The sequence below is a fragment of the Lonchura striata genome, chromosome 34 (assembly GCF_046129695.1).
Source record: "Lonchura striata isolate bLonStr1 chromosome 34, bLonStr1.mat, whole genome shotgun sequence".
NCBI classification, from domain to species: Eukaryota; Metazoa; Chordata; class Aves; order Passeriformes; family Estrildidae; genus Lonchura; species Lonchura striata.
Window position 1 is genome coordinate 1724370 of NC_134636.1, and position 27355 is coordinate 1751724.

Below are 27355 nucleotides of genomic sequence, written 5' to 3' on the forward strand. Positions count from 1 at the left end.
CCACCCCCCCCGCCGCGCCCGAGCCCCCCAGGAGGGGGAGGGGCAGGGGGAGGAGGGGGAGGAAAAAGGGGTGGGGGAGGGGGGGGAGGGGGAGGGGGGAGGGGGGGGGAGGGGCCGGCGGTGATCAACATCAACAGCAGCGAGGAGGAGGAGGAGGAGGAGGAGGAGGAGGAGGAGGAGGAGGAGGAGTTCGGGGAGGAAGAGGAGGAGGAGGAGGAGGAGGAGGAGTTCTTTGAGGAGGAAGAGGAGGAGTTCGAGGAGGAGGAGGAGGAGGAGGAGGAGGAGGAAGAGTTCGAGGAGGAGGAGGAGTTCGAGGAGGAGGGGGAGGGGCTGTCCGAGGAGGAGGAGGAGGAGGAGGAAGGAGGAGGAGGGGGGGAGGGGCCGGCCGAGGGCGGGGGGGGGAGGGGCGCTGCTCCTGATGGAGGTGGGCGAGGCCCCGCCCGCCCCTCCCCACCCCCCGAAGCCCCCCCCGAGCCCCTCCCCCACCCCCCAGGGGGGGAGGAGGAGGAGGAAGAGGAGAAGGGGGGGGAGGGGCGGGAGGAAGAAGCGCCGCCCCTCCCCCAGCCCGCCCCTCCCCCCCCAGCCCGCCCCCCGGACCCCCTCCCCCATCCCCAGCCCGCCCCTTCCCCCCCCCGCCCTGGAGGCCGCCCCCTCCCCCCCGCCCCTCCCCCCCCCGCCGGGGGGCCCAGCCCCCGCCCCTCCCCCCCGCCCCTCCCCCCCCGCTGCAGGAGGAGCCCCCGGAGCCCCCCCGGGCAAGGAGCAGGTACGGGGGGAGGGCAGCGATTCGGGGGGTCCTGGGGGGATTTTGGGGGAATTTGGGAATTTTGGGGGAAATTAGGGGATTTTGGGGAGAATTAGGGGATTTTGGGGGGTCCTGGGGATTTTGGGGGGTCCTGGGGGGATTTTGGGGGGTCCTAAGGGGGATTTTGGGGGGAATTTGGGGATTTTGAGGGGTCCTGGGGGGATTTTGGGGGTCTGGGGGGATTTTGGGGGGAATTTGGGGATTTTGGGCGGTCCTGAGGGGGATTTTGGGGGGTCCTGGGAAGTTTTTGGGGGGTCCAGAGGGGGATTTTGGGGGAATTTGGGGTTCCTGGGGTCACATTCAGGAATTTTGGGTCCAAATCGGGAATTTCGGGTACAAATTGGGAATTTCGGGTCACATTCGGGAATTTTGGGTCAAATTTGGGACTTTTGGGGTTCCAATTGGGTCTTTGGGGTCCCAGTCCGGGAATTTGGGGGTCCCAATTGGGAATTTGGGGTCCCAGTCAGGAATGTTGGGGTCCCAAATGGGAATTTTGGGATCAAATCCGGGCACCCCATCCCAAAAGTGAGGCGGGGGTCTCTCTCTCTCGTGCCGCCCGCAGGAGCAGGACGAGACCACCGCCATGCTGGCCGACTTCATCGACTGCCCCCCGGACGACGAGAAAACCCCCGAGCCCCCCCTGTAACCCCCAAAATCCGGGGGGAGGTCCATTTCCCCCCACCCCCCCCAAAATAAACGCAGCCCCTCCCCAAATTCCCGCGCGCGCCCCCGAGTCCTCCGCGCCGCCAGGGGGCGCTGCCGCCGCCGCGCGGTGACGTCACGAGCCGCGCGCCGCGGAGGCGCCGCCGCCATTTTGACGCCCTGAGGGAGCCGCGCGCCGAGGAGGCGCCGCCGCCGCCGCGCGGTGACGTCACGAGCCGCGCGCCGAGGAGGTTTCGCCGCCGCGCGGTGACGTCACGAGCCGCGCGCCGAGGAGGTTTCGCCGCCGCCGCGCGGTGACGTCACGAGCCGCGCGCCGCGGAGGCGCCGCCGCCATTTTGGCGCCCTGAGGGAGCCGCCGCCGCCATCGCCATGAGGGAGGCGCCGCCGCCGCCATGAAACCGCCGCGGCGGCTCCGCCTGATCCCGGCGCGCTTCGCCAGGCTCTCGGCCAGCCCCGAGCGGCCGCAGCGGGGCCCGTGGGGGCTGCGGGAGAAGCGGCAGCTGCTGAGGGCGCTGAGGGACGAGGCGCTGCGCGGCCTCCCCGAGCAGCGGCTGCCGGCGGCGCTGAGGGAGCGGCTGCCCCGCAGGAGCGAGGAGGAGGTGGGGAGGGAGGGAGGGACGGAGGGGTGGTCGCAGGAGAGCCTCGGAGCGGCCGCGGGCTTCCAGCCGGGGAGCCCCAGAATCGCCCCCAGGGATCCCCGAAATTCTCCTCATGGAACCTCGAATTCCGCCCTCAGGGGTCTGCAAAATTCTCGTCATAAAACCCCAAATTTCGCCCTCAGGGACCCCCAAATTCCCCCCTCAAAACCCCAAAATTCCCACTCGGAAACCCCCAAAATCCCCCCTCAGGGACCCCCAAAATCCTCGTCATAGAACCTCGAATTCCGCCCTCAAGGATCTGCAAATTCCCCCCTCAAAACCCCAAAATTCCCACTCAAAAACCCCCAAATTCCACCCTCAGGGGTCTGCAAATACCCCCCTCAGGGATCTCCAAAATTCTCATCATAAACCCCCAAATTTCGCCCTCAGGAACCCTCAAATTCTTTCCTCAAAGACCCCAAAATTTTTCTCTTAGAAACACCCAAATTTCGCCCTCAGGGACCCCCAAATTCCCCCCTCAGGTCTCCCCAAAATTCTCGTCATAGAACCTCAAATTCCGCCCTCAGGGATCTGCAAATTCCCACCTCAAAGACCCCAAAATTTTATCTTACAAACCTCCAAATTTTGCCCTCGGGGATCTCCAAATTCCCCCCTCAGGGACCCCAAATTCCCACTCAGAAATCCCAAATTTTGCCCTCAGGGACCCTCAAATTTCGCCCTCAGGGAACCCGAAATTCTCCCCTCAGCGGTCCCCAAAATTCCCACTCAAAAACCCCCAAATTCCACCCTCAGGGATCTGCAAATTCCCCCCTCAAAAACCCCAAGATTTTATCTTAGAAATCCCCAAATTCCGCCCTCAGGGATCCCCAAATTCTCCCCTCCAAGATCCCAAAATTTTCTCTTACAAATCCCCAAATCCCGCCCTCAGGGACCCCCAAAATTCCCACTCAGAAACTCCCAAATTTCACTCTCAGGGACCCCCAAATTCTCATTATAGAACCTCGAATTCCGCCCTCAGGGATCTGCAAATTCCCCCCTCAAAAACCCCAAAATTTTCTCTTAAAAGCCCCCAAATTCCTCCCTCAGGGATCTCCAAATTTCCCCCACAGGGTTTCCTAAATTTTCCTCTCAAAGACCCCAGAATTTTCTCTCAAAAAGCCCCAGATTTCCACCTCAGAAATATCTAAATTCTCTCCTCAGGGTTCCCCAAAATTCCCCTTCAAAGACCCCAAAATTCCACTCAACTCAAAAATACCAAAATTCCCCTGAGAGACCCAAAAATACCCCTCAGGGACCCCCAAAATTCCTCCCAAAGCCCCAAAATTCCCCTCAAAAATCCCAAAATTTCCCTCAGGGATCCCAAATTCATCTCAGAAACACAAAAACTCCCCTCAGGGACCCAAAAATTCCCCTCATAGACCCCAAAATTTCTCCCAGACCCCCAAAATTCCCCTCATGGACTCCAAAATTCCCCTCATAGACCCCAAAATTTCTCCCAGACCCCCAAAATTTCCCCTCAGGGACCCAAAAATTCCCCTCAGAGACCCAAATTTCCCTCAGGGAGCCAAAAATTCACCTCTGACCCAAAAATTCCTCTCAGGGACCCCGAAACTTCCTCCCAGAGCCCAAAATTCCCCTCAAAAATCCCAAAATTCTCCTGAGAGACCCAAAAATTTCTTTCAGAAACTCCAAAATTCCCCTCAGGGACCCCAAATTCACCTCAGAGACCCCAAAATTCCCCTCAGGGGTCCCAAAATTCCCCTCAGAGACCCAAAATTCACCTCAGCAACCCCAAAATTCCCAAAAAATTTGGGAATCCCTAAAGTTTTGGCCTCTTGGGGAGGGAATTTTGGCCTCCTTGGGGGTGGAATTTTTGGCAGTCCCCAAAATTTTTTGCTCCTGAGGGGAAGAATTTTACAGGGATGGGGGTGGGGGGAGGAATTCCCAAATCATTTCTGGATTTCTGGCGGAATTTTAAGGAAAACCCCCAAAAATTTGGGTTCCCCAGGGCTTCCCACCCCCCCCCAAGATTTTGGGGAGCCCCAAAATCGCCGAATTTGCCCCAAATTTTGGCAGATCCGGGCGCTGCTGGTGCGGCTGCGGGGCCGGGCGGCCCGGGAGGCGCTGAGCTCCAAATTCCGGAACTTTCTGCAATTCCAGCGCCGGATCCGCGCCCCCATCCAGGTTTGGGGGGGAATTGGGGAATTTTGGGGAATTTTGGGAATTTTGGGCAATTTTTGGGTGGAATTTTGGTGGATTTTGGGGGTTCTGAGCTCCAAATTCTGGAACTTTCTGCAATTCCAGCGCCGGATCCGCGCCCCCATCCAGGTTTGGGGGGGAATTGGGGAATTTTGGGGAATTTTGGGAATTTTGGGCAATTTTTGGGTGGATTTTTGGTGGATTTTGGGGGTTCTGAGCTCCAAATTCCGGAATTTTCTGCAATTCCAGCGCCGGATCTGCGCCCCCATCCAGGTTTGGGGAGGGAAATTTGGGAATTTTGGGGAATTTTGGGTGGAATTTTGGTGGATTTTGGGGGTTCTGAGCTCCAAATTCCGGAACTTTCTGCAATTCCAGCACCGGATCTGCGCCCCCATCCAGGTTTGGGGGGGAATTGGGGAATTTTGGGAATTTTGGGCAATTTTTGGGTGGATTTTTGGTGGATTTTGGGGGTCCTGAGCTCCAAATTCCGGAACTTTCTGCAATTCCAGCGCCAGATCTGCGCCCCCATCCAGGTTTGGGGAATTTTGGGGGAAATTTTTGGAGGATTTTGGGGGATTTTGGGGGTTCTGAGCTCCAAATTCCGGAAATTTCTGCAATCCCAATGCTGGATCCGCACCCCCATCCAGGTTTGGGGGGGATATTTTGGAGTTTGGGGGGTCCTGAGTTGGGAATTTGGGAATTTTTGGGGTTTTTTGGATGATTTTGGGGTTCCTTGGCTGATTTTTGGGCTTCCCAGCCAGAATTTTGGGGTTCCCAACCCAATTTTTGGGGAGTTTTGGCTGTTTTTGGAGTTCCTTGGGTGATTTTGGGGTTCCAAACCCAGATTTGGGGTTTTTTTGGCTGATCTTGGGGTTCCAGGGCTGATTTGGGGATTTTTTGGGGGCTGATTTTGGGGGATTTTTGGCTGATTTTGGGGTTCCCGCCCGGATTTGGGGTTCTAGGACCGATTTGGGGATTTTTGGGGTGATTTTGGGGATTTTTGGCTGCTTTTGAGGTTTCCAAGTTAATTTTGGGGATTTTTGGCTGATTTTGGGGTTCCCAGCCAGATTTTTACGGTCCTTGGACCGATTTGGGGATTTTTGGGGCTGATTTTGGGGATTTTTGGGGCTGATTTGGGGATTTTTGGGGCTGATTTTGGGGATTTTTGGCCGATTTGGGGGTTCCCACCCCGATTTTTGGCTCCCCAGGTGTGGCAGGACCTGGCTGAGACCCTCGTGGGAGGAGCCCTGGAGGGACCCCCCAGAGCCGCCTTCTCCCAGGTGAGGGGGTCCGGGGGGGGATTTTGGGGTTCAGGGGGGGATCCCCCAAATCCCCCCACCCCAAATTTGGGGTGAAACCCCCCAAAATAAAAAAAAATCCCCCAAAAAAATCTCCCCCCAAAAAATCCCCCCCAGGTGCTGACGCTGGCGGCCACCGAGCCCCTGACCCTCGCCTGCTCCAGACCCCCCCAAAATTTGGGGACCCCCCCAAATTTGGGGTCACCCCAAAATTCGGAGACCTCCCCGGAGGTGGGGACCCCCCAAAATTCCGGGTCGCCCCAAATCCGGGGGGGGTTTGAGGTGGATTTTGGGAAGATTTATGAATTCCTGGCGCGGATCAGCACAGGGGGAGAGGGGCCCCCCCTGCCCCCCGCAGGTGAGTTGGGGGGGACCCCAAAATTTGGGGGGGTCCCCAAAAATGTGAGGGGGGGAAATCCCAAAAATTTGGGAGAACAAAAATTACGGGGGGAAATCCCAAAAATTGGGGGAAAATTTTTTAAGGGAGAAGGGGGTGGGAATTGAGGGGGCTGTCCCCAAAAATTTCGGGGTGAGGGGAGGGCAGAATTGGGAGGGACCCAAAATTTAGGGGGGAAATTCCAAAAATTCTGGGGAGAAATCCCAAAAATTCGGGGAAGAAATCCCAAAATTTTGGGAGGTTCCAAATTTTAAGGATGAGGGGGGAGGTCCCAAAAAATTGGGGGCGGGGGGGGGAGTATGTGGGGGAGGAGCAAAATTTGGGGTTCCCAGTCCCATTTTGGGTTCCCAGTCCAATTTTTGGGGTCTCCACTTCAAATTTGGGGGTTCCCAGTTCAAACTGGGGGATCCCAGTCCTAAACTGGTCCAATCCCAGTCCCATTTTGGGGGTTCCATTCCCATTTTGGGGTTCCCAGTCCCAAACTGGAATGTTCCATTCCCATTTTGGGGTTCCCATTCCCTTTTGGGGATCCCAGTCCCAAACTGGAATGTTCCATTCCCATTTTGGGGGGGTTCCATTCCCATTTTGGGGTTCCCCGTCCCAAACTGGAATGTTCCATTCCCATTTTGGGGAGGTTCCATTCCCATTTTGGGGTTCCCCGTCCCAAACTGGAATGTTCCATTCCCATTTTGGGGTTCCATTCCCATTTTGGGGGTTCCCCGTCCCAAACTGGAATGTTCCATTCCCATTTTGGGGGGTTCCATTCCCATTTTGGGGTTCCATTCCCATTTTGGGGGTTCCCCGTCCCAAACTGGAATGTTCCATTCCCATTTTGGGGTTCCATTCCCATTTTGGGGGTTCCATTCCCATTTTGGGGGGGTTCCATTCCCATTTTGGGGTTCCATTCCCATTTTGGGGGTTCCATTCCCATTTTGGGGGGGTTCCATTCCCATTTTGGGGTTCCCATTCCCATTTTGGGGGTTCCATTCCCATTTTGGGGGGGTTCCATTCCCATTTTGGGGGGGTTCCATTCCCATTTTGGGGGGGGTTCCCATTCCCATTTTGGGGGTGCTGACCCCGTTTTCCCCCCCCGCAGAGGCCGCCGTGGTTCTGGCCTTACTGGGAGCGCTGCCGGCCGAACTGGGAGCACTGGGAGCGCTGGGGGGGCTCCGGCGGCGGCTGCGGCGCCTTTGGGGGTCCCTGAGCGCCCCCCGAGAGCCGCCCCGGAGCCCCGAGCCCCCCCCGTGCCCCCCCCTCAACCCCTTACTGGTGCCACTGGTTTTACTGGGACGGGCGGCCTGAGGGACTGGGGGGGGGAAATTCCCAAATCTGGGGGGTCCCAAAATTCCTGGGGGGGGGGGAATTCCCCAATTTTGGGCGAGTCCCAAATTCCATGGGGTGAGACCCCAAATTCCCGAATTTTGGTGGGAGGGTTCCCAAATTTCCCGGGAATTCCCAATTTTTGGCTGGTGGAAATCCCAAATTTTCCGGGAATTCCCAATTTTTGGGTGGGGGAATCCCAGATTTCCTGGGAATTCCCAAATTTCTTTTGTTTTTTTGGGGGGGGCATGTCCCAAATTTTGGGACGATCCCAAATCCTCTCTGCTCTTGCCCAGGTTTTGGGGGAGGGGGAGAGAAAAAAAAAAATTGGATTTTCCCAAAATTGGAGCTTTTGGGACTCGTTTGTGGCTGGACTGGGATGGAACTGGGATGAACTGGGAGAGAAGTGGGAGGGAACTGGGATGGAAATGGGAGGGACTGGGAGGGAACTGGGTTATACTGGTTTGTACTGGGAGGGACTGGGGGCACTGGGAATGAACTGGGAGGGAACTGGGATGGACTGGGAGCTGGAAATGGGATTGGGATGGAACTGGGAGGGAACTGGGATAGACTGGGAGGGAACTGGGATGAACTGGGAGCACTGGGAATGGGACGGGGATGGAACTGGGAGGGAACTGGGATGGACTGGGAGCACTGGGATGGAACTGGGGGGGAACTGGGATGAACTGGGAGGGAACTGGGATGGACTGGGGGTTACTGGGATGAACTGGAACTGGTTTCGATGGAACTGGGATGGACTGGGAGCACTGGAAATGGGACTGGGATGAACTGGGGAGGAACTGGGATGAACTGGGAGCGCTGGGAATGGGACTGGGATGGACTGGGAGCACTGGGAATGGGACTGGGATGGACTGGGAGGGAACTGGGATGAACTGGAAATGGAGCTGGGATGAACTGGGAGCACTGGGAATGGGACTGGGATGAACTGGGAGCACTGGGAATAGACTGGGATGGACTGGGAGCACTGGGAATGGGACTGGGATGAACTGGGAGCACTGGGAATGGGACTGGGATGAACTGGGAGCACTGGGAATGGGACTGGGATGAACTGGGAGCACTGGGAATGGGACTGGGATGAACTGGGAGCACTGGGAATGGGACTGGGATGAACTGGGAGCACTGGGAATGGGACTGGGATGAACTTGGAGCACTGGGAATAGACTGGGATGGACTGGGAGCACGGGGAATGGGACTGGGATGGACTGGGAGCACTGGGATGGACTGGGAGGGAACTGGGATGAACTGGAAATGGGCTGGGATGAACTGGGAGCACTGGGAATGGGACTGGGATGGAACTGGGGGGGAACTGGGATGAACTGGGAGCGCTGGGAATGGGACTGGGATGGACTCGCCCGGCTCCCCCCCCCCCCCCCCGTTTCTCCCCCAATGGTTCCGCCCGCCCCGCCTTGGCCCCGCCCCTTTTCGCTCCCGCGCCCCGTGTTTATTTCCCCGCCTGCCACGTGACCCTGCGCGCGCGCCGTGACGTCAGTCACATGACGTCAGTCACGTGAGGGCCGCAGCACCGCCCGGATCCTTCCGCGCCTCCGCCCGGGGCCGCCCCGGGGCCTGCCCGGGACCCCTCCCCGCTACCGGCACCGGGAGGAGCCCGGGCAGCTCCGGGATCCCTTCGGAAGGGACTGGGCCGGACTGGGAGGAACTGGGATGGACCGCGATGAGCCGCACGCAGTTCGCGTAGCGCTGTGGGCTGCGCCCTTACGCCGTCTGCGCAGCGCCCTGGGCGCCGGCGTGGCCGCTCCGAGCAGCTGGGAGGGAACTGGGCTGAACTGGGAAAGGCCTGGGAGGCCTTAGGAAGGAACTGGGACTAACTGGAACGAACTGGAAGAGTCGTTGCACTGAGGGCGAGTCCCTTACGCCATTTACGCAGCGCTGAGGGCACTTCCCATTCCCGTACGCCATTTGCGCAGCGCTGAGGGCACTTCCCATTCCCGTACGCCGTTTGCGCAGCGCTGAGGGCAGTTCCCATTCCCGTACGCCATTTACGTAGCCCTGAGGGCACTTCCCATTCCCGTACGCCATTTGCGCAGCGCTGAGGGCACTCCCGCTTTCCTTCCGCTGTTTCCGTAGCTCTGAGGGCGCTGCCCCGTTCCCTTACGCCATTTGCGCAGTGCTGAGGGCACTCCCGCTTTCCTTACGCTGTTTCCGTAGCTCTGAGGGCGCTGCCCCGTTCCCTTACGCCGTTTGCGCAGCGCCGCTCCGTTTCCCTCAAGGGGCGCTCCTTACGCCGTTGGCGCGCCGTACGCCGTCGGCGCAGGCGGGGCGGGCCCGTATCCCTGCGCGCTCCCGACGCTCCGGTCCCGGTCCCGGTCCCGGTCCCGGCCCGGTCCGGCCCGGCCATGAAGTTCCTGTACAAGGAGGAGCACCCGTTCGAGAAGCGGCGCTGCGAGGGGGAGAAGATCCGCAAGAAGTACCCGGACCGAGTGCCGGTGAGGCCGCGCCTCAGGGAGCCCCGGAAATCCACCGGGAACCCCGAAATTCACTTCGGGAACCCCGAAATTCACTTCGGGAACCCCAAAATTCACTTCGGGAACCCCGGAAATCCACCGGGAGCCCCGAAATTCCCACCGGGAACCCCAAAATTCACTTCGGGAACCCCGGAATTCACTTCGGGAACCCCGGAAATCCACCGGGAACCCCGAAATTCACTTCGGGAACCCCAAAATTCACTTCGGGAACCCAAAAATTCACTTCGGGAACCCCAAAATTCACTTCGGGAACCCCGGAAATCCACCGGGAGCCCCGAAATTCCCACCGGGAACCCCGAAATTCCCACCGGGAACCCCGAAATTTCCACCGGGAGCCCCGAAATTCCCACAGAGAATCCCCAAATTCCCACCGGGAGCTCCGAAATTCCCACCGGGAACCCCGGAAATCCACCGGGAACGCCGAAATTCACTTCGGGAACCCCGGAAATCCACCGGGAACCCCAAAATTCCCACCCGGGAACGCCAAAAATCCTTCCTGGGAATCCCAAAATTCCACCGAGAACCCCAAAAATCAAGCAGGGAACCCCAAAAATCCCGTCCGGGAGACCAGAAATTCCCACCAGGAACCCCAAAATTGCACCCGGAACTCCAAAATTCCCACAGGGAACCCCAAAATTCACCCCGGGAACCCCCGAATTCCAACCAGGATCCCAAATTTCCAACCGGGAATCCCAAAATTCCCCCCGGGAGCCCCAAAATTCCCACCAGGAACCCCAAAATTCCACCCAAGAATCCCAAAATTCCATCTGGGAACCCCAAAATTCCACCCAAGAATCCCAAAATTCCATCTGGGAACCCCAAAATTCCACCCAAGAACCCCAAAATTCCATCCAAGAGTCCCAAAATTCCATCCGGGAACCCCAAAATCCCCCCTGGAACCCCAAAATACCATCAGAGAACCCCAAAATTCAGCCTGGGAGCCTCAGAATTCCCTTCCAGAACCCCAAAATCCTCCCCGAGAACCCCAAAATCCTCCCCGAGAACCCCAAAATTCCACCCAAAACCCCCAAAATTCCACCCAAGAATCCCAAAATTCCATCCGGGAACCCCAAAGTTCTTAAATTTTCATGTCCCTTTGGGGTTTCCCTCAATTTTGGAGGTTTTCTTGCTTAAAATTCAGGAGGTTTTCCTCAAATTTAAGGGATTTTCCCCAAATCCAGAAGGATTTTCCCCAAATTCCCAGGATTTCTTCCCCAAATTTGGGAAGATTTTCCCCCACAAATTCGGGGATATTTTTTTCCCAAATTAATCGGGATTTTCCTCAAATTCAGGGAAGTTTCCCCCTAAATTCACATTTTTTTCCCCCTAAAATCCAAGAATTTTTGTACCCACAACTCTGGGAGTTTTATTCCCCCAAAATCCGAGCAGATTGGGACTCAAAAATCCAAATTTTATTCCTCAAAATCCAATTTTTGTCCCCCGAACTTAAGGAAATTTCTCCCCCACAAAATCCAGGATTTTTTCCCCAAAGTGAAGGAAAATTTTACTTCACAAGTTCTTTTTGTTTTCCCCCAAAATCTAAGGGATTTTCCCAATTTTCCCCCAGGTGATCGTGGAGAAGGCGCCCAAGGCCCGGATCGGGGACCTGGACAAGAAGAAATACCTGGTGCCCTCCGACCTCACAGGTGGGGCAGGAATTTTGGGGAATTTGGGGAATTTGGGGGAATTTGGGAATTTTTGGGGCTTTTTTTGGAAATTTTGGGGCTTTATTTTGGAATTTTTTTGGGGTTTTTTTCCCATTTTTTTCGATTTTTTGGGGCAATTTGGAGGTTTTTACGGGGAATTTTGGTGTTTTTTATGGGAATTTTGGGGTTTGGTTTGGGGAATTTTGGGGAATTTTTTGGGGTTTTTGTGTTTTCTTTTTTTTTGGTGGATTTTGGTGGTTTTTTTTTGGGAATTTGTTTTGAGTTTTTTGGGAATTTTTGGGAATTTTGGGGTCTTTTGAGGAATTTTTGGTGTTTCTTCTCAATTTTCTGGGTTTTTTGGGGTGATTTGGAGTGTTTTAGGTGGATTTTTGGGGGTTTTGGACAATTTTGGGAATTTTTGGAGGGATTTTTTTTTTTTAATTTTGGGGTTTTGGGGGATTTTGGGGTTTTTTGAGGAATTTTTTGGCTTTTTGGTTTTTTTGGAGCATTTTTGGGGTTTTTCCCAAATTTTCTCAGTTTTTTTGGGGTGATTTAGAGTTTTTCTGGTAGATTTTTGGGGGTTTTGGGGTGGAATTTGGTGGTTTTTTGGAGAATTTTTTTTTGCAGTTTTTCAATTGATTTTTGGGGCTTTGGGGTTGATTTTGGGGTTTTTAGGACTGAGTTTGGGGGCTTTTGGTAGATTTTGGGATTCTTGGGCAGATTTTGGGGTGTTTATGGTTGATTTTGGGGGTTTTTGGGTTGATTTGGAGGTTTTTAAGGCTGATTTTGGGCTTTTTATGGTTGATTTTGGGGTGTTTTTCGGCCGTTTTTGGGGTTTTCTCTGTTTTTTTTTATTAGTGAGCTGATTTTTCTATTTTATTTTTAATTTTCTCCCGGATTTTGGGGCGATTTTGGGTGTTTTTGGTGCTTTCAGTGTTTTTAATTCTATTTCCTGATCCGGAAGCGGATCCACCTGCGGGCCGAGGACGCTCGGCTCAGATTTTGGGTCGATTTTGGGTAGTTTTGGGTCGATTTTTCTGGTTTTTTTTTGTTTTTCTCCCTGATTTTGGGGCGATTTGGGGTGTTTTTGGTGCTTTCAGTGTTTTTAATTCTATTTCCTGATCTGGAAGCGGATCCACCTGCGGGCCGAGGACGCTCGGCTCAGATTTTGGGTCGATTTTGGGTGTTTTTGGGTCGATTTTTCTGGGGTTTTTTTTGTTTTTCTCCCTGATTTTGGGGTGATTTGGGTGTTTTTGGTGCTTTCAGTGGGGCAGTTCTATTTCCTGATCCGGAAGCGGATCCACCTGCGGGCCGAGGACGCGCTCTTCTTCTTCGTCAACAACGTCATCCCCCCCACCAGCGCCACCATGGGCCAGCTCTACCAGGTCCCAGAGCCCCGAAACCTCCCCGAACAACCCCAAAAACACCCCAAAACCTGCCCAAAACACCCCAAAAAATCCCCAAAACAGCCCCAAAAATATCTCCAAAACCTGCCCAAAACAGCCCCAAAACGGCCCCAAAAATATCCCCGAAACCTGCCCAAAACAGCCCCGAAACCTCCCCGAACAACCCCAAAAACACCCCAAAAAATCCCCAAAACGGCCCCAAAACCTGCCCAAAACAGCCCCAAAACGGCCCCAAAAATATCCCCAAAACCTGCCCAAAACAGCCCCAAAATATCCCCAAAACAGCCCCAAAAATATCTCCAAAACCTGCCCAAAATATCCCCAAAACAGCCCCAAAAATAGCCCCAAAACAGCCCCAAAAATATTCCCAAAACCTCCCCAAAAATATCCCCAAAACCTGCCCAAAACAACCCCAAAAATAACCCCTAAAAACCTCCCCAAAATATTCCCAAAACATCCCCAAAAACATCCCCAAAAACCTCCCCAAAATATCCCCAAAACCTCCCCAAAATATCCCCAAAACCTCCCCAAAAATCCTCATAACCTCCTCCAAACAGCCCCAAAAACAACTCCAAAAATATCCCCGAAACAGCCCCAAAATACCCCAAAAAATGCCCAAAACAGCCTCAAAAAAATCCCGAAAACCTGCCCCAAATATCCCCAAAACCTGCCCAAAACAGCCCCAAAAAATGCCCAAAACAACCCCAAAAATATCCCCAAAAACCTTCCCAAAAATCCCCAATATTTCCCCAAGAACCTCCCCCAAACGACCCCAAAATTCCCAAAAATTCCCCAAAAAGCCCAAAACTTCTCTGAAAACCTCCCAAAAATTATCCCCAAAAATTCCCTAAAACCTCCCCAAAATCTCCTCAAAACAGCCCCAGAATTTCGCCAAAAATCCCAAAATTATCCCCAAAAATCCCTGGATCACCCCAAAAAAACCTGGGAACACCCCCCCCAAAAAATGGGATAATGGGAACAAAAACTGGGGGGAAATTTGGGATTTAGGGGAGGAAATTTGGGATTTGGGGGAGGAAATTTGGGATTTGGGGGAAATTTGGGGGAGAAAATTTGAGAATGGGGCATTAAAAATCCCAGGAAAAAGCCCCAAAATCCGGGAAAACCCCAAATATTCCCAAATATTTTGAATTCCCGGTTTTTAACCCCTCAATTCCCGGTGTTTAACCCCTCAATTCCCGGTGTTTAACCCCTCAATTCCCGGTTTTTAACCCCTCAATTCCCGGTGTCTAACCCCTCAATTCCCGGTGTTTAACCCCTCAATTCCCGGTGTTTAACCCCTCAATTCCCGGGTTTTTAACCCCTCAATTCCCGATGTTTAACCCCTCAATTCCCGGGTGTCTAACCCCTGATTTCCCTGTGTTTAATCCCTCAATTCCCGGTGTTTAACCCCTCAATTCCCTGTTTTTAACCCCTCAATTCCCGGTGTCTAACCCCTCAATTCCCGGTGTCTAACCCCTGATTTCCCTGTTTTTAACCCCTCAATTCCCGGTGTTTAACCCCTCAATTCCCGGTGTTTAACCCCTCAATTCCCGGTTTTCCCCCCTCAGGAGCACCACGAGGAGGATTTCTTCCTTTACATCGCCTACAGCGACGAGAGCGTCTACGGGGCCTGAGCGCGCGGCCGGGGCTCTCCCGCCCTTCCCGCCTTTCCCGCCTTTTCCCGCTTTTTCCCCCTTTTTCCCCATTTTTTGCCCCTTCCCGGTTTCTTTTCCCGCCCCCTCCCCCCCAATAAAAGCGACGGAGCCGCCTCAGGGCCAGGACCGGAAGTGGGCGTGGCTTGAAGGGAGGCGGGGCTTGCATAATGAGCGCGCGCCAAATGCGGGCGCGGAGGGGGCGTGGTTTGCATAATGAGCGCGGGCGTGAGCTGCCAAATATGGGCGTGGGGGGCGGGGCTTGGATAATGAGGGTTTTGCGCATGCGGACAATGCAAAGTAAAAGCGGGGGGCGTGGTTTGCATAATGAGCTCCGCGCGCAAATGAAGAGTGTCGTGTGAGGCGAGGGGGCGTGGCTTGCATAATGAGCGCGCTGCGTGCGCGCATAGCTCAAAAAAATAAGGGCGGGGCGAGAGTGCGATTTGCATAATGAGCGCCGCGCGCATGCGTGGAGGTCAAACTAGGACCAAAAGGGGGCGTGGTTCGCATTTGGGAATTGAGGGAAATTTGGGAATGGGAAGGAAATTTGGGATTTGGGAGGAAATTTGGGATTTGGGGGGAAATTTGGGAATGGGGAGGAAATTTGGGATTGGGGGAAATATAGGATTTGGGGGGAAATTTGGGATTTGGGAGGCAATTTGGGATTTAGGGGGAATTTGGGAATGGGGAGGAAACGGGATTTGGGGGGAAATTTGGGATTTGGGGGGAAATTTGGAATGAGCCACGAGCAACGCGGAATAGCCCGGAGGGGGCGTGGTTTGTATAATTGGCACGTTGCGCATGCGTAGAACCCAAGGGGAGCGCGGCGCCCAAAGAGGGGCGTGGTTTGTATACAGCGTTAGGGTGTTGCGCATGCGTAGAACTCAAAGTGAGCGCGGCGTAAAGAGCGTTGCCCAAAGAGGGGCGTGGTTTGTATAACTAGCACGCTGCGCATGCGTAGAACTCAAAGTGAGCGCGGCGTAAAGAGCGTTGCCCAAAGAGGGGCGTGGTTTGTATAACTAGCACGCTGCGCATGCGTAGAACTCAAAGCGAGCGCGGCGCGGTGCCCGGAGAGGGGCGTGGCCCGGCGGAGGGGGCGGGTCCTGCGCGTGCGCGCGGCGGGCGGGGCGGGGCGCGGCGGGGGCGGGGCCCGGCGGGGGCGGCGCGGTCCGAGGCGGCACCGGAGGGAGCGGGAGCGGCACCGGGGGGGGCCCGGAACAACCGGGGAGGCCCGGCGGGGCCGCGGCCATGGCCGAGCCCGGAGGTACCGCGGCAGCGGCGCGGGGCAGCCCCGCAGCGGCGGCGCCGCGGCCGCCGCAGTGCCGGGAGCGGCGGGGTTGGGCTCCCGGTAATGGAAAGGGGGGGGGAGGGAGGGGGGGTACCGGGAGTGGCGGTGCCGGGATAAGGGAGAGCAGAGCGGCGGAACCGGGCGGGTCTGGAGACGGTACCGGGGGGAGCTGGAGGAGGAACCGGAGGGAGTTTGGAGCCGGTACCGGAGGGGGTTTCAAGAGGGAACCGGGGGGGTTTGGAGCCGGTACCGGGGGGAGCTGGAGGTGGAACCGGGGGGAGCTGGAGCCGGTACCGGGGGAGTTTGGAGCCGGTACCGGGGGGAGCTGGAGGTGGAACCGGAGGGAGTTTGGAGCCGCTACCGGAGGGGTTTGGAGCCGGTACCGGAGGGGCTTGGAGCCGGTACCGGAGGGGGTTTGAAGCGGGGACCGGGGGGGTTTCGAGTCGGTACCGGGAGGAGCTGGAGGAGGAACCGGAGGGAGTTTGGAGCCGGTACCGGGAGGGTTTGGAGCTCTCAGAGCGGCGGTACCGGGGGTAGATCGAGCTGCTACCGGAGAGAGTTTGGAGCCGGTACCGGGAAGAGCTGGAGGGGGAATTTGGGGGGGGTTTGGAGCCGGTACCGGCGGGAGCGGGAGGTGGAACCGGGGGGACTTTGGAGCCGGTACCGGCGGGAGCGGGAGGTGGAACCGGGGGGACTTTGGAGCCGGTACCGGCGGGAGCGGGAGGTGGAACCGGGGGGACTTTGGAGCTCGCAGAGCGGCGGTACCGGGAGGGTTTGGAGCCGGTACCGCGGGGAGATCAAGGCGGTACCGGAGCGGATTTAAAGCCGGTACCGGGGGGGTTTGGAGCCGGTACCGGGGGGGTTCGGACCGCTCCGAGTCCCGGTAGCGGCTCCAAACCGGGAGGGAGGGAGCGGCAGCAGCGGGAGCGCAGAACCGGGGGGGGAAGGGGGGGGCGGGGGGAGTTTGGAGCCGGTACCGGGGGGGATCGGAGCGTGCGGAGCCCCGGTGGCGCTGCCGGGGAGGCTCCGGTGCCGCTCCCGGTGCGATCCCCGCTCCCTTCCCGTTGCACAGAAGCGCTGGCGCCGCTGAAAAGCGAACCGCAGGTGAGGGGGGGCACCGGGAGGCACCGGGAGGGGTGGGGGGACGGGGAATCCCCCGCTGCTCAATCCTTTCGCCGCTGCCGGTGTAACCGGGAGGGGCCCCGGGGTTTTTTGGGGGGGTTTAACGGGAAAATCCCGGTGTTCACGGTGAGCCCTTCTCTCCCTCCCTGCTCGGTTCCCGGTACCGGCAGCCCCCGGAAAAGCGGCGGAGAACGATCGAGGACTTCAATAAGTTCTGCAGCTTCGTGCTGGCCTACGCCGGTTACATCCCGGCGGCCGCCGAGGTAACCGGGGAGGCACCGGGAGGGCACCGGGGGTTACCGGGAGCTACCGGGGAGGCACCGCGAGGGTCGGGGAAGCACCGGGAAAACCGCGGAGGCGCCGGGAGAGATCGCGGGGGTAACGGGAGGGCAGCCGAGCCTTGCGGGAGGTACCGGAGGGGCCACCGGGAGAACACCGGGAGTTGCCGCCGGGAGGTCCCGGAGGGGCACCGGGAGGTCGCGGGGAGGCACCGGGCGGGGCTTTAAAGAAGTGGGAGGTTTTTAAGAGGCGTCCCCGGTCCTTAATTCCCCCGCTCCCCCCCCCCGTTCCCTCTCCCGGTTCCCCCCGGCCCCGCCGCCGCCCCGGCAGCTCCCGGCGTGCCCCGCGCGGCCCCCGCGTGATTGACAGCGCGCTAAACCCCGCCCCTCCCTCGCTTTCCGCCAATCCCGTGGCGACCCGCCCTAAGCCACGCCCACAGCGGGAAATCCCTGGTGGCAAAGCCCCGCCCATTCGCGGAGGACCAATGGCGGCGCGATTTGCGTGGCCACGCCCCCTGCGTGCCGCGGGGATGATGGGAGGTGTAGGCGGTGCTTGGCGCGGGGACTACAGGTCCCGGCGTGCCTTGCGCGGCGACGCCATGTTGAGAGGGGGGTTGGTGGGGGGGATTTTGGGGGGGATTTTGGGGGTCCTGAGGTGGGTTTGGGGTGAATTTGAGGGTCCTAGGATGGATTTTGGGGTGAGTTTGGGAGCCCTGGTTTGGATCTTGGGGTGAGTTTGAGGTTCCCGAGTTTAATTTTGGGGTAAATTTGGGGGCCCTGAGTTGGATTTTGGGGATACCAGGTTGAATTTTGGGGTGAGTTTGGGATTCCCGGGTTGGATTTTGGGATCAGTTTGAGAGTTCTGAGTTGGATTTTGGGGTCAATTTGACATTCCTGGGTTGGATTTTGGGGTCAATTTGGGCGTTCTGAGATGGATTTTGGGGTGAGTTTAGGGGTTCTGAGATGGATTTTGGGGTCAATTTGACATTCCTGGGTTGGATTTTGGGGTGAATTGGAAGTTCCTGGGTTGGATTTGGGGTGGGTTTGAGATTCCTGAGTTGTATTTGGGTGAATTTGAGATTCCCAGGTTGGATTTTGGGGTCAGTTTGAGGTTCCCGGGTTGGATTTTGGGTGAATTGGAAGTTCCTGGGTTGGATTTTCGGGTGAGTTTGAGGTTCCCGGGTTGGATTTCGGGTGAATTGGAAGTTCCTGGGTTGGATTTTGGGGTCAGTTTGAGGTTCCCGGGTTGGATTTTGGGGTCAGTTTGACATTCCCGGGTTGGATTTGGGTGAATTTGAGATTCCCAGGTTGGATTTTGGGGTCAGTTTGAGGTTCCCGGGTTGGATTTCGGGTGAATTGGAAGTTCCTGGGTTGGATTTGGGGCGAGTTTGAGATTCCCAGGTTGGATTTCGGGTGAATTGGAAGTTCCTGGGTTGGATTTTGGGGTCAGTTTGAGGTTCCTGGGTTGGATTTTGGGGTCAGTTTGAGGTTCCTGGGTTGGATTTTGGGGTCAGTTTGAGGTTCCCAGGTTGGATTTTGGGGTCAGTTTGAGGTTCCTGGGTTGGATTTGGGTGAATTTGAGATTCCCAGGTTGGATTTTGGGGTCAGTTTGAGGTTCCCGGGTTGGATTTTGGGGTGAATTTGAGATTCCCGGGTTGGATTTGGGTGAATTTGAGATTCCCAGGTTGGATTTGGGGCGAGTTTGAGGTTCCCGGGCTGGATTTGGGGTGAATTTGGGGTCCCCCCTCATTTCCCTCCCCCAGGACCCCCCCTGGCCCTCGTCGGGCCCCAGCTCGCCGCGCCCGGCCGGGGGGGACGCGTGGGGCTCGGCGCCGGCCGCGCTGCGAACCATCGAGACCTTCGTGCGGAAAGCCAAATCCTCCAAAAAACGCGCCCTGGCCCCGCCGGAATCGGCCATTCTGGACAAAATGCGCCTCAAAGACTCCCTGTTCGACCTCCCCTCCCCCCAGAACAACCCGGGGGCGCCGACCCCCCAAAAACGCCGCGAGCGCCGCGGCCGCCGGGGGGGGGACGCGGCCGTCGGGGGCGGCTCCCGCCGGGAGAATTCGCGGATCCGGGTGAAAAAGAGCAAGAAGCGGCGCTGGAAAAAAGGGGAGAGGGGAGTTTTGGGGAGGGGGTCCCCCAGCGAGGAGACGGATTCCGAGGAGGAGCCGCCCTCCCCTCCCCCGCCGCCGCCCCCTCCCCCGCCCCTGCCCCCCGAGGGGGGGAAATTGGGGGTGCTGGGGGGGCCCGGGGGGGTGCTGGGGGTGGGCAAGGAAGGGGGGAGCACCGAGACCAGCAGGGACGGCGACGGCAGCGACAGCGACGCGCGCGTCATGGACGAGGACATCATGGTGGAGTCGGGTGAGTTCGGGGGGATTCGGGGGGTTTGGGGGGAGATTTGGGGGTTTTGGGGGAGATTTGGGGGTTTTGGGGGGAGATTTGGGGGTTTTGGGGGGATTTTGGGGGAATTTGGGGTCCCTCAGGGGGATGTGTGGGTCATGGATGAGGACATCGTGGTGGAGTCGGGTGAGTTTGGGGGGAATTCGGGGATTTTGGGGGAGATTTGTGGGTCTAAGGGGGTTTGGGGTCCCTGGAGGGGATGGGTGGGTGATGGACGAGGACATAGTGGAGGAGTCGGGTGAGTTCGGGGGAGATTTGAGGGTTTTGGGGGAGATTTGGGGGAAATTTGGGAGTTTCAGGGGAGATTTGGGGGTTTTGGGGGAGATTTGGGGGATTTTGGGGGAGATTTGGGGGAAATTTGGGAGTTTCAGGGGAGATTTGGGGGTTTTGGGGGAGATTTGGGGGATTTTGGGGGAGATTTGGGGGTCTCAGGGGGTATGGGGTCCCTGGAGGGGATGTTGTGGGTCACAGACGAGGACATCATGGTGGAGTCGGGTGAGCTCGGGGGGATTTGGGGGTTTTGGGGGAGATTTGGGGGTTTTGGGGCAGATTTGGGGGTTTTGGGGGGAGATTTGGGGGTTTTGGGGGGATTTTGGGGGAATTTGGGGTCCCTCAGGGGGATGTGTGGGTCATGGACAAGGACATCGTGGTGGAGTCGGGTGAGTTTGGGGGGATTCAGGGGAGATTTGGGGGTTTGGGGGGATTTGGGGGAATTTGGGGTTCCTCAGGGGGATGTGTGGGTCACAGACGAGGACATCATGGTGGAGTTGGGGAGATTCGGGGGGTTTTGGGGGAGATTTGGGGGTTTTGGGGGGAGATTTGGGGGTTTTGGGGGAGTTTTGGGGGAATTTGGGGTCCCTGGAGGGGATGTGTGGGTCATGGACGAGGACATCGTGGTGGAGTCGGGTGAGTTCGGGGGGATTCGGGGGGTTTGGGGGGAGATTTGGGGGTTTTGGGGGAGATTTGGGGGTTTTGGGGGAGATTTGGGGGTTTTGGGGGAATTTGGGGTCCCTCAGGGGGATGTGTGGGTCATGGACAAGGACATCGTGGTGCAGTCGGGTGAGTTTGGGGGAATTCGGGGGGTTTGGGGGGAGATTTGGGGGTTTGGGAGAGATTTCGGGGTTTTGGGGGAGATTTAGGGCTTTGGGAGAGATTTGGGGGAGATTTGGGGGTCTCAGGGGGGTTTGGAGTCCTTGGAGGGGATGTGTGGGTCATGGACGAGGACATCGTGGTGCAGTCGGGTGAGTTCAGGGGGAAATTCGGGGATTTTGGGGGAGATTTGGGGGTTTTGGGGAAATTTGGGGGTTTTGGGGAAGGTTTGGGGGTCCTGGAGGGGTTTTAAGGGGTGTCAGGGAGGTTTGGGGTCCCTGGAGGGGACACCCAGGTCATGGACGAGGACATCGTGGTGGAGTTGGGTGAATTTTGGGGGATTTGGGGGTTTTGGGATGAAGTTTGGGTGGTCCTGAAGGAATTTTGGGGGGATTTGGGATCCCTGGAGAGGTTTTTGGGTGAAGTTTGGGGATTTCAGTTGAAGTTTGGGTGGTCCTGAAGGAGTTTTTGGGGTTCTCAGGGGAGATTTGAGCAGTCCCGGATGATATTTGGGACGTAAATTTTGGGATTTGATTGATCCCAGAGCAACCTCACAGATCCCAGGTAGAATTTGGGACATAAATTCAGGATATTTCACCACCTCCTTAACATTTCACGAGTTTTTTTGTGGTTATCACAACCCAAATTCCTCCGTTTTTACTGAGGTTTTTCCGTGTTGTTTCAGACCAAGATTCCTTATGAATTTCTGCATTTTTTACCTTTTTTTGGGTTTTTTTTTCAATTTCTTAGGAATTTCTGCATTTTTTTACCTTTTTTGGGTTTTTTTTTTTCAATTCCTTATGAATTTCTGCATTTTTTACCCTTTTTGGGTTTTTTTTTTCCAATTCCTTATGAATTTCTGCATTTTTTTTCCCTTTTTTGGGGAGTTTTTTCAATTCCTTATGAATTTTGGCATTTTTTTACATTTTTTGTTTTTTTTTTTCTCTCTTCCTTATGAATTTCTGCATTTTTTACCTTTTTTTGTTTTTTCTTTCGATTCCTTATGAATTTCTGCATTTTTTACCTTTTTTTGTGGTTTTTTTTTCGATTCCTTGTGAATTTCTTCATTTTTTACCTTTTTTTGTGGGTTTTTTTTCCTCAATTCCTTATGAATTTCTTCATTTTTTACCTTTTTTTTGGTTTTTTTTTTGATTCCTTATGAATTTCTGCATTTTTTACCTTTTTTTGTGTTTTTTTTTTCGATTCCTTATTAATTTCTTCATTTTTTTACCTTTTTTTGTGTTTTTTTTTTTCAATTCCTTATGAATTTCTTACCTATTTTTTGTTTTTTTTTTTTTCAATTCCTTATGAATTTCTGCATTTTTTACCTTTTTTGGGGGTTTTTCAGGTGACGATTCCTGGGATTTGATCACCTGCTACTGCCAAAAGCCCTTCGCCGGCCGGCCCATGATCGAGTGCAGCCAGTGCGGCACCTGGATCCACCTGTCCTGCGCCAAGGTGAAGAAAAACAACGTCCCCGACGTCTTCTATTGCCAAAAATGCCGCGAGGGGCCCCGCCGGGCCGCCCCCGCCACCCCCCGCCCCACCGGGGACCCCTAAACCCCCCGAAAATTGGGATTTTGGGGCTCCCCGCCCTCGCTTCCGGCAGGATTTGGGGGGTGGAACGTGCTCAAAATCGGAAATTTTGGGGGTTGCGACCTTTCCCCCGCGCTTTGGGGGGGTTTGGAGGTTCCTCCCAAAAAAAACGAGAAGTTTGGGGGTGGTGCGGTTCCCGAATTTTGAAGTTTTTTTTGGGGGGGAAAGTCACCCTAGAATTGTGAGGTTTTGGGGTTTGGAAGGTTCCCGCAAAATTGAAGATTTTGGGGTTGTGGCTCTCCCCGGAATTGGGAGGTTTGGGGGGTTGGAAGGTGCCCAAAATCGGAGATTTTGGGGGTTGGAAGCTTGCCCCAAAAATGGGAGGTTTTGGGGTTGGAAGCGCTCATAAAATTGTGAGGTTCAGGGGGTTGGAAGGTGCCCAAAATTGGAGATTTTTTGGGTTGGAACCTCCTCCCCCCAACATTATGAGGGTTTGGGGTTTGTAAAACCCCTGAAATTGTGAAATTTTGGGTCCAGCTCCCTCAAAAATGAGGAGATTTTTGGGGGACTTTTACCTCCCCCCACCCCCAATAAGTTTTGGGGTTCCAGTTAAAATTTGGGTGTGGTTTTGGGGTCCCTCATCTGCAGGCCAGGAGGGTTTTGGGGTCCCATTTTGGGGTACAGGATTTGGGGGGCTCTTACCCCAGATCATGAGATTTTTTTTTTTTTTAATTTTTTTGGGTCCCTCACCCCCAAGATTGGGAAGGTTTGGGGGGGGGTTCCCCCACCCCAAATTAAGATTGGGGGAGCCCCCCCTTAGATAGGGGAGGTTTGGGGGGTCCCCTACCCCAAATTATGACATTTTGGGGTCCCCCACCCCCAAGAAGGAAGGGTTTGGGGGTCCTTCACCCCAGACAAAAAGATTTGGGGGACTCCCCCTAAAATAGGGGGATTTTGGGGTGTTCTTTGCCCCAAATCAGGAGCTTTTGGGGTGTCCCACTCCTTCAGAAAAAGAGGACTTGGGGGACCCGCACCCCAAACTAAGATTTGGGGAAAAACTCCCCGAAAATAGAAGGTTTTGGGGTCCGCTACCCCAAAAAGAAGAGAATTTTGGGGTTCCCTGCCCCATGTTATGAGGTTTTGGGGTCCCAGATAAAATTTGGGGGACCCCATTAAGTTCAAGAGGTTTTGGGGTTTTTTAATTCCCCCAAGGCACGAAGTTTGGGGGTCCTGTACCCCAATTCATGAGGTTTTGGGGTGTCTCAACCCCTGTGCAAGATTTTGGAAGGGGGGGGTCACACCCCTGAATTGGGGAGGGGGATTTGGGGGTCCCCTCACCCCCAAACTCTGAGGTTTTGGAAACAAGTTTTTTCATGTGTGTTATTTTTCTAAACGTTCCCTGCACCCCACTTTTTTGGGGGTGCCTCCCCCAAATTTTTGGGGGTGTTTAGAGCATCATTTTGCGGGGCGGGGGGCACCCCCAAAACAGGAAGGGTCAGTCCCAGTTTGGGGGGAGTTTAAGGGAGGGATTTGGGGGATTTCCCCCCCTAAACCTCCCCCAGTTGGAATTTGGGGGCCCCTCCCCACCTTTTATTCCCTTCCCCTCTTTGTTTGAAGGATAATATTTTGGATTTTGGGGGGCTGCAGCCCCTCCCGTTGTAAATAAACAGCGCCGTTGCTTCGTACCCGGGCGGGGTTCGTGTCTGTCTGTCCGTCTGCTGCACCCCAAAAACCCCAAAAGGAGCCCCAAAATGGGGAGGAAAATGGAGAATGTGAGGGGGAAAAGGGCGGGAAATGGGAGGGGGGAAAAAGGGCAGGAAACGTGAGGGGAAAATGGAAAATGTGAGGGGGAAAAGGGTGGGAAATGGGAGGGGGGAAAAAGGGCAGGAAACGTGAGGGGAAAGAGTGGAGATGTGGAGGATAAAAGGTGAGAAATGTGAGGGGAAAGAGTGGAGATGTGAAGGATAAAAGGTGAGAAATGTGAGGGGGGAAATGGTGGGAAATGTGAGGGGGAAATTGTGGGAAATGTGAGGGGGAAAAGGGCAGGAAACGTGAGGGGAAAAGAGTGGAGATGTGAAGGATAAAAGGTGAGAAATACGAGGGGGAAATGGGGGGAAATTGTGGGAAATGTGAGGGGAAAAGAGTGGAGATGTGAAGGATAAAAGGTGAGAAATGTGAGGGGGGAAATGGTGGGAAATGTGAGGGGGAAATTGTGGGAAATGTGAGGTGAAAAGAGTGGAGATGTGAAGGATAAAAGGTGAAAAATATGAGGGGGACGTGAGAGGAAAAAGGGTGGAAAATATGAGAGATTACAGGTAGGAAATGTGAGGGGGGAAAAGGGCAGGAAATGTGAGGGGGGAAAAAGGGTGGGAAACGTGAGGGGGAAATGGAGATGTAAAGGATAAAAGGTGAGAAATACGAGGGGGAAATTTAAGAGAAAAAAGGGTGGAAATCGTGAGAGATAAAAGGAAACATGAGGGGGAAAAGAGTGAGAAATGTGAGGGGGGAAAGGATGGGAAATGTGAGGGGGGAAAAGGGCGGGAAATGTGAAGGATAAAAGGTGAGAAATATGAGGGGAAAATTTAAGAGGAAAAAGAGTGGAAAACATGAGAAATAAAAGGAAACGTGAGGGGGAAAAGAGCAGGAAATGTGAGGGGGAAAAGGGCAGGAAACTGGGAGAGAGGATGAGAAACGCAAAGGATAAAAGGTGAGAAATATGAGGGGGAAATGGTGGGAAATGTGAGGGGGAAATGTGGAGACGTGAAGGATAAAAGGTGAGAAATATGAGGGGAAAAATTTAAGAGAAAAAAGTGTGGAAAACGTGAGAAATAACAGGAAACGTGAGGGGGAAAAGAGTGAGAAATGTGAGGGATAAGAGGAAACTTGAGGGAGAAAAAAGCAGGAAATGTGAGGGGAAAAGAGCAATGATGGGAACCATTATAGGGAAAAGTGCCTGAAATGTGAGGAGAAAAAGTGCAGGAAAAATTGTGAAATGTGGGGGGAATGGTGGGGAAAGTGAGGAGAAAAGTTAAGAGAAATGTGACAGGATTAAAGATGGCGAAAACATGAGGGGAAAAGGGTGGAGTCATTTTAATAAACCTGTGGTTTTATTTAAACTGAAGATTCTAAAAATCACCCATTAGGGTGTTTTTAAGTATTTCTAAGACTAAACTCAGAAAAAGCTAAAAAACCCCAGGTTTCTTTTCAGATTTACATTTCTAACCTAATTTGTTAATTTTGGAGTGTTTCGCCTTAAATTAAGTGTTACAAACGGTGAAAACACCAGACCTGTCTATAAATTCAAATCCTTAAAAAATCACCCATTAGTTTGGGGAGGGGATATCCGGTAAACATAAACCCCAAAACCAGCGAAAAAAAAAAACAACCAAACAACAAAAAAACTAGGATTCGCTTTAATTTTAATTCCTAGAAATATTAATTTAGGAGTTTCTAAAATAAAACGCTAAAAAATATATATAATTTACCTCAATTTAAGCCCCTTCGGTACCGCGCCCGAGCCTTTAAACCCCGCCCCGCAGGCCACGCCCACACCAGCCGTCACCATGGCAACGGCACGGCGCCTTTTATACCCTCGCCTCATTAGCATATGGAAATAGGCGGGTTCACTACGTTTCCCAGCGTGCCCCGCGCGCCGAGGCCACGCCCACGGCCGTGACCTTGTGTGAGGGGAGTGGGGGGGGCTCGGGGACACCCCCGGGTTTATCGCGACAGAGGCGACAGCGACAGCGACAGCGGCGACATGGCCGGGCTGGGGCTGGGAGCGGGGCTGCGGCTGCTGCGGCGGATCCCGCCCGGGTCAGGCTGTGGGGGAGAAACGCCAAAATTTGGGGGTTTTGGGGGGGGGTGGGGGGGGGGGGTCTTGGAAGGTTCTGGAAGTTGGGGGGTCCTGTGAGGGGGGGGGGGATGGGATTTTTTTGGGGGGTTTGGGGGTTTTGGGGGGGCCCGGAGTTGGGGTTTGGTGGAAATTCTGGGATTTTGGGGGGTTCTGGGATTTGGGGGGGTTTAGGGATTGGGGTTTGGGGGGTTTTGGGATTTGGGGGGGTTCTGGGGCTGGGATTTGGAAGGGTTTGGGGATTTGGGGGAAATTCTGGGATTTTGGGGGGTTCTGGGATTTGGGGGGGTTTAGGGATTGGGGTTTGGGGGATTCGGGATTTTGGGGGGTTCTGGGATTTGGGATTTTGGGGGGTTTTGGGATTTTGGGGAGTTCTGGGTTTGGGGTTTGGGGGGTTCTGGGATTTGGGGGGGTTCAGGGATTGGGGTTTGGAAGGGTTTGGGTATTTGGGGGGTTCAGGGATTGGGGTTTGGGAGATTCTTGGATTTTGGGGGGTTCTGGGATTTTGGGGGGTTCTGGGATTGGGATTTGGGGGGTTTTGGGATTTTGGGGAGTTCTGGGTTTGGGGTTTGGGGGGGTTCTGGGATTTGGGGGGGTTCAGGGATTGGGGTTTGGGGGATTCGGGATTTTGGGGGGGGGGTTCTGGGATTTTGGGGGATTCGGGATTTTGGGGAGTTCTGGGGTTGGGATTTGGAAGGGTTTGGGGATTTGGGGGAAATTCTGGGATTTTGGGGTTTCTGGGATTGGGATTTGGGGGGTTCTGGGATTTGGGGGGTTTCTGGGTTTGGGATTTGGGGGTTTGGGTATTTGGGGGGTTCAGGGATTGGGGTTTGGGGGATTCGGGATTTTGGGGGGTTCTGGGATTTTGGGGGGTTCAGGGATTGGGATTTGGGGGGTTCTGGGATTTTGGGGGGTCCCGGGATTGGGGTCTGGGAGATTCTTGGATTTTGGGGCTCCTGGGATTGGGATTTGGGGAAATTCTGGGATTTTGGGGGGTCCCGGGATTGGGGTTTGGGAGATTCTTGGATTTTGGGGCTCCTGGGATTGGGATTTGGGGAAGTTCTGGGTTTTTGGGGAGTTTGGGATTTTGTGGAGGTCAGGGGGGCTGGAATTTTTGGGACCTCTGGGAATTGGGGTTTTGGGGAGGGGGTTCTGGAAGTTTGGGAATCCCAGGATTTTTGGGATTCGGGGTGGGGGTCCCGGACTGAGGAATTTGGGGGATCTCGGAGCTTTTTGGGGGTTATGGGATTTTTTTGGTGGGGGGGGAAGATCCCAAATCTTGATTCTGGGGAATCCCCAG

General features: G+C 55.0%; 4 protein-coding genes across 5 annotated transcripts in view; all 4 read left to right on the plus strand.

The window, feature by feature from the left end:
* The first annotated feature begins 1752 nt into the window (after positions 1-1752).
* On the plus strand, positions 1753-7621 carry SNAPC2 (small nuclear RNA activating complex polypeptide 2). The gene is made up of 5 exons (XM_031507707.2): positions 1753-2064; positions 4141-4248; positions 5472-5543; positions 5679-5919; positions 7055-7621. The coding sequence occupies exons 1-5, from the start codon at positions 1858-1860 to the stop codon at positions 7258-7260; spliced, it is 834 nt and encodes a 277-aa protein (XP_031363567.2). The 5' UTR covers positions 1753-1857; the 3' UTR covers positions 7261-7621.
* Positions 7622-9555: 1934 nt separating this feature from the next.
* On the plus strand, positions 9556-14615 carry GABARAP (GABA type A receptor-associated protein). The gene is made up of 4 exons (XM_021551100.3): positions 9556-9743; positions 11350-11428; positions 12695-12813; positions 14403-14615. Exons 1-4 carry the CDS (start codon positions 9654-9656, stop codon positions 14466-14468), a joined length of 354 nt encoding a protein of 117 aa, XP_021406775.1. The 5' UTR covers positions 9556-9653; the 3' UTR covers positions 14469-14615.
* Positions 14616-15671: 1056 nt separating this feature from the next.
* On the plus strand, positions 15672-22226 carry PHF23 (PHD finger protein 23). Its single transcript, XM_077789459.1, has 6 exons — positions 15672-15750; positions 16847-16878; positions 17067-17159; positions 18938-19378; positions 19451-19538; positions 22015-22226. The coding sequence occupies exons 1-6, from the start codon at positions 15735-15737 to the stop codon at positions 22224-22226; spliced, it is 882 nt and encodes a 293-aa protein (XP_077645585.1). The 5' UTR covers positions 15672-15734.
* A 3611-nt stretch (positions 22227-25837) lies between these two features.
* The window catches only part of ACADVL (acyl-CoA dehydrogenase very long chain), a 31742-nt gene continuing 30224 nt past the window's right edge, over positions 25838-27355 (plus strand). For both annotated transcript variants that reach the window (XM_077789515.1, XM_077789516.1), the window contains exon 1: positions 25838-26018. In XM_077789515.1, the coding sequence (XP_077645641.1) occupies positions 25963-26018 (56 nt within the window). In that variant the 5' untranslated portion in view covers positions 25838-25962. The remainder of the gene's footprint in view (positions 26019-27355) is intronic.

What these genes read in the sequence shown, in the direction of transcription:
- SNAPC2 (XM_031507707.2), top strand. Translation starts at nt 1,858, where the DNA reads ATGAAACCGCCGCGGCGGCTCCGCCTGATCCCGGCGCGCTTCGCCAGG. An exon ending in CCCGCAGGAGCGAGGAGGAG is followed by an intron (nt 2,065 to 4,140) that starts GTGGGGAGGGAG and finishes AAATTTTGGCAG; the next exon opens with ATCCGGGCGCTGCTGGTGCG. An exon ending in GGATCCGCGCCCCCATCCAG is followed by an intron (nt 4,249 to 5,471) that starts GTTTGGGGGGGA and finishes TTGGCTCCCCAG; the next exon opens with GTGTGGCAGGACCTGGCTGA.
- GABARAP (XM_021551100.3), top strand. Translation starts at nt 9,654, where the DNA reads ATGAAGTTCCTGTACAAGGAGGAGCACCCGTTCGAGAAGCGGCGCTGC. An exon ending in AGTACCCGGACCGAGTGCCG is followed by an intron (nt 9,744 to 11,349) that starts GTGAGGCCGCGC and finishes ATTTTCCCCCAG; the next exon opens with GTGATCGTGGAGAAGGCGCC. An exon ending in CCATGGGCCAGCTCTACCAG is followed by an intron (nt 12,814 to 14,402) that starts GTCCCAGAGCCC and finishes TTCCCCCCTCAG; the next exon opens with GAGCACCACGAGGAGGATTT.
- PHF23 (XM_077789459.1), top strand. An exon ending in CCCCGCCGCCGCCCCCTCCC is followed by an intron (nt 19,379 to 19,450) that starts CCGCCCCTGCCC and finishes GGGGTGGGCAAG; the next exon opens with GAAGGGGGGAGCACCGAGAC. An exon ending in GGACATCATGGTGGAGTCGG is followed by an intron (nt 19,539 to 22,014) that starts GTGAGTTCGGGG and finishes GGGGTTTTTCAG; the next exon opens with GTGACGATTCCTGGGATTTG.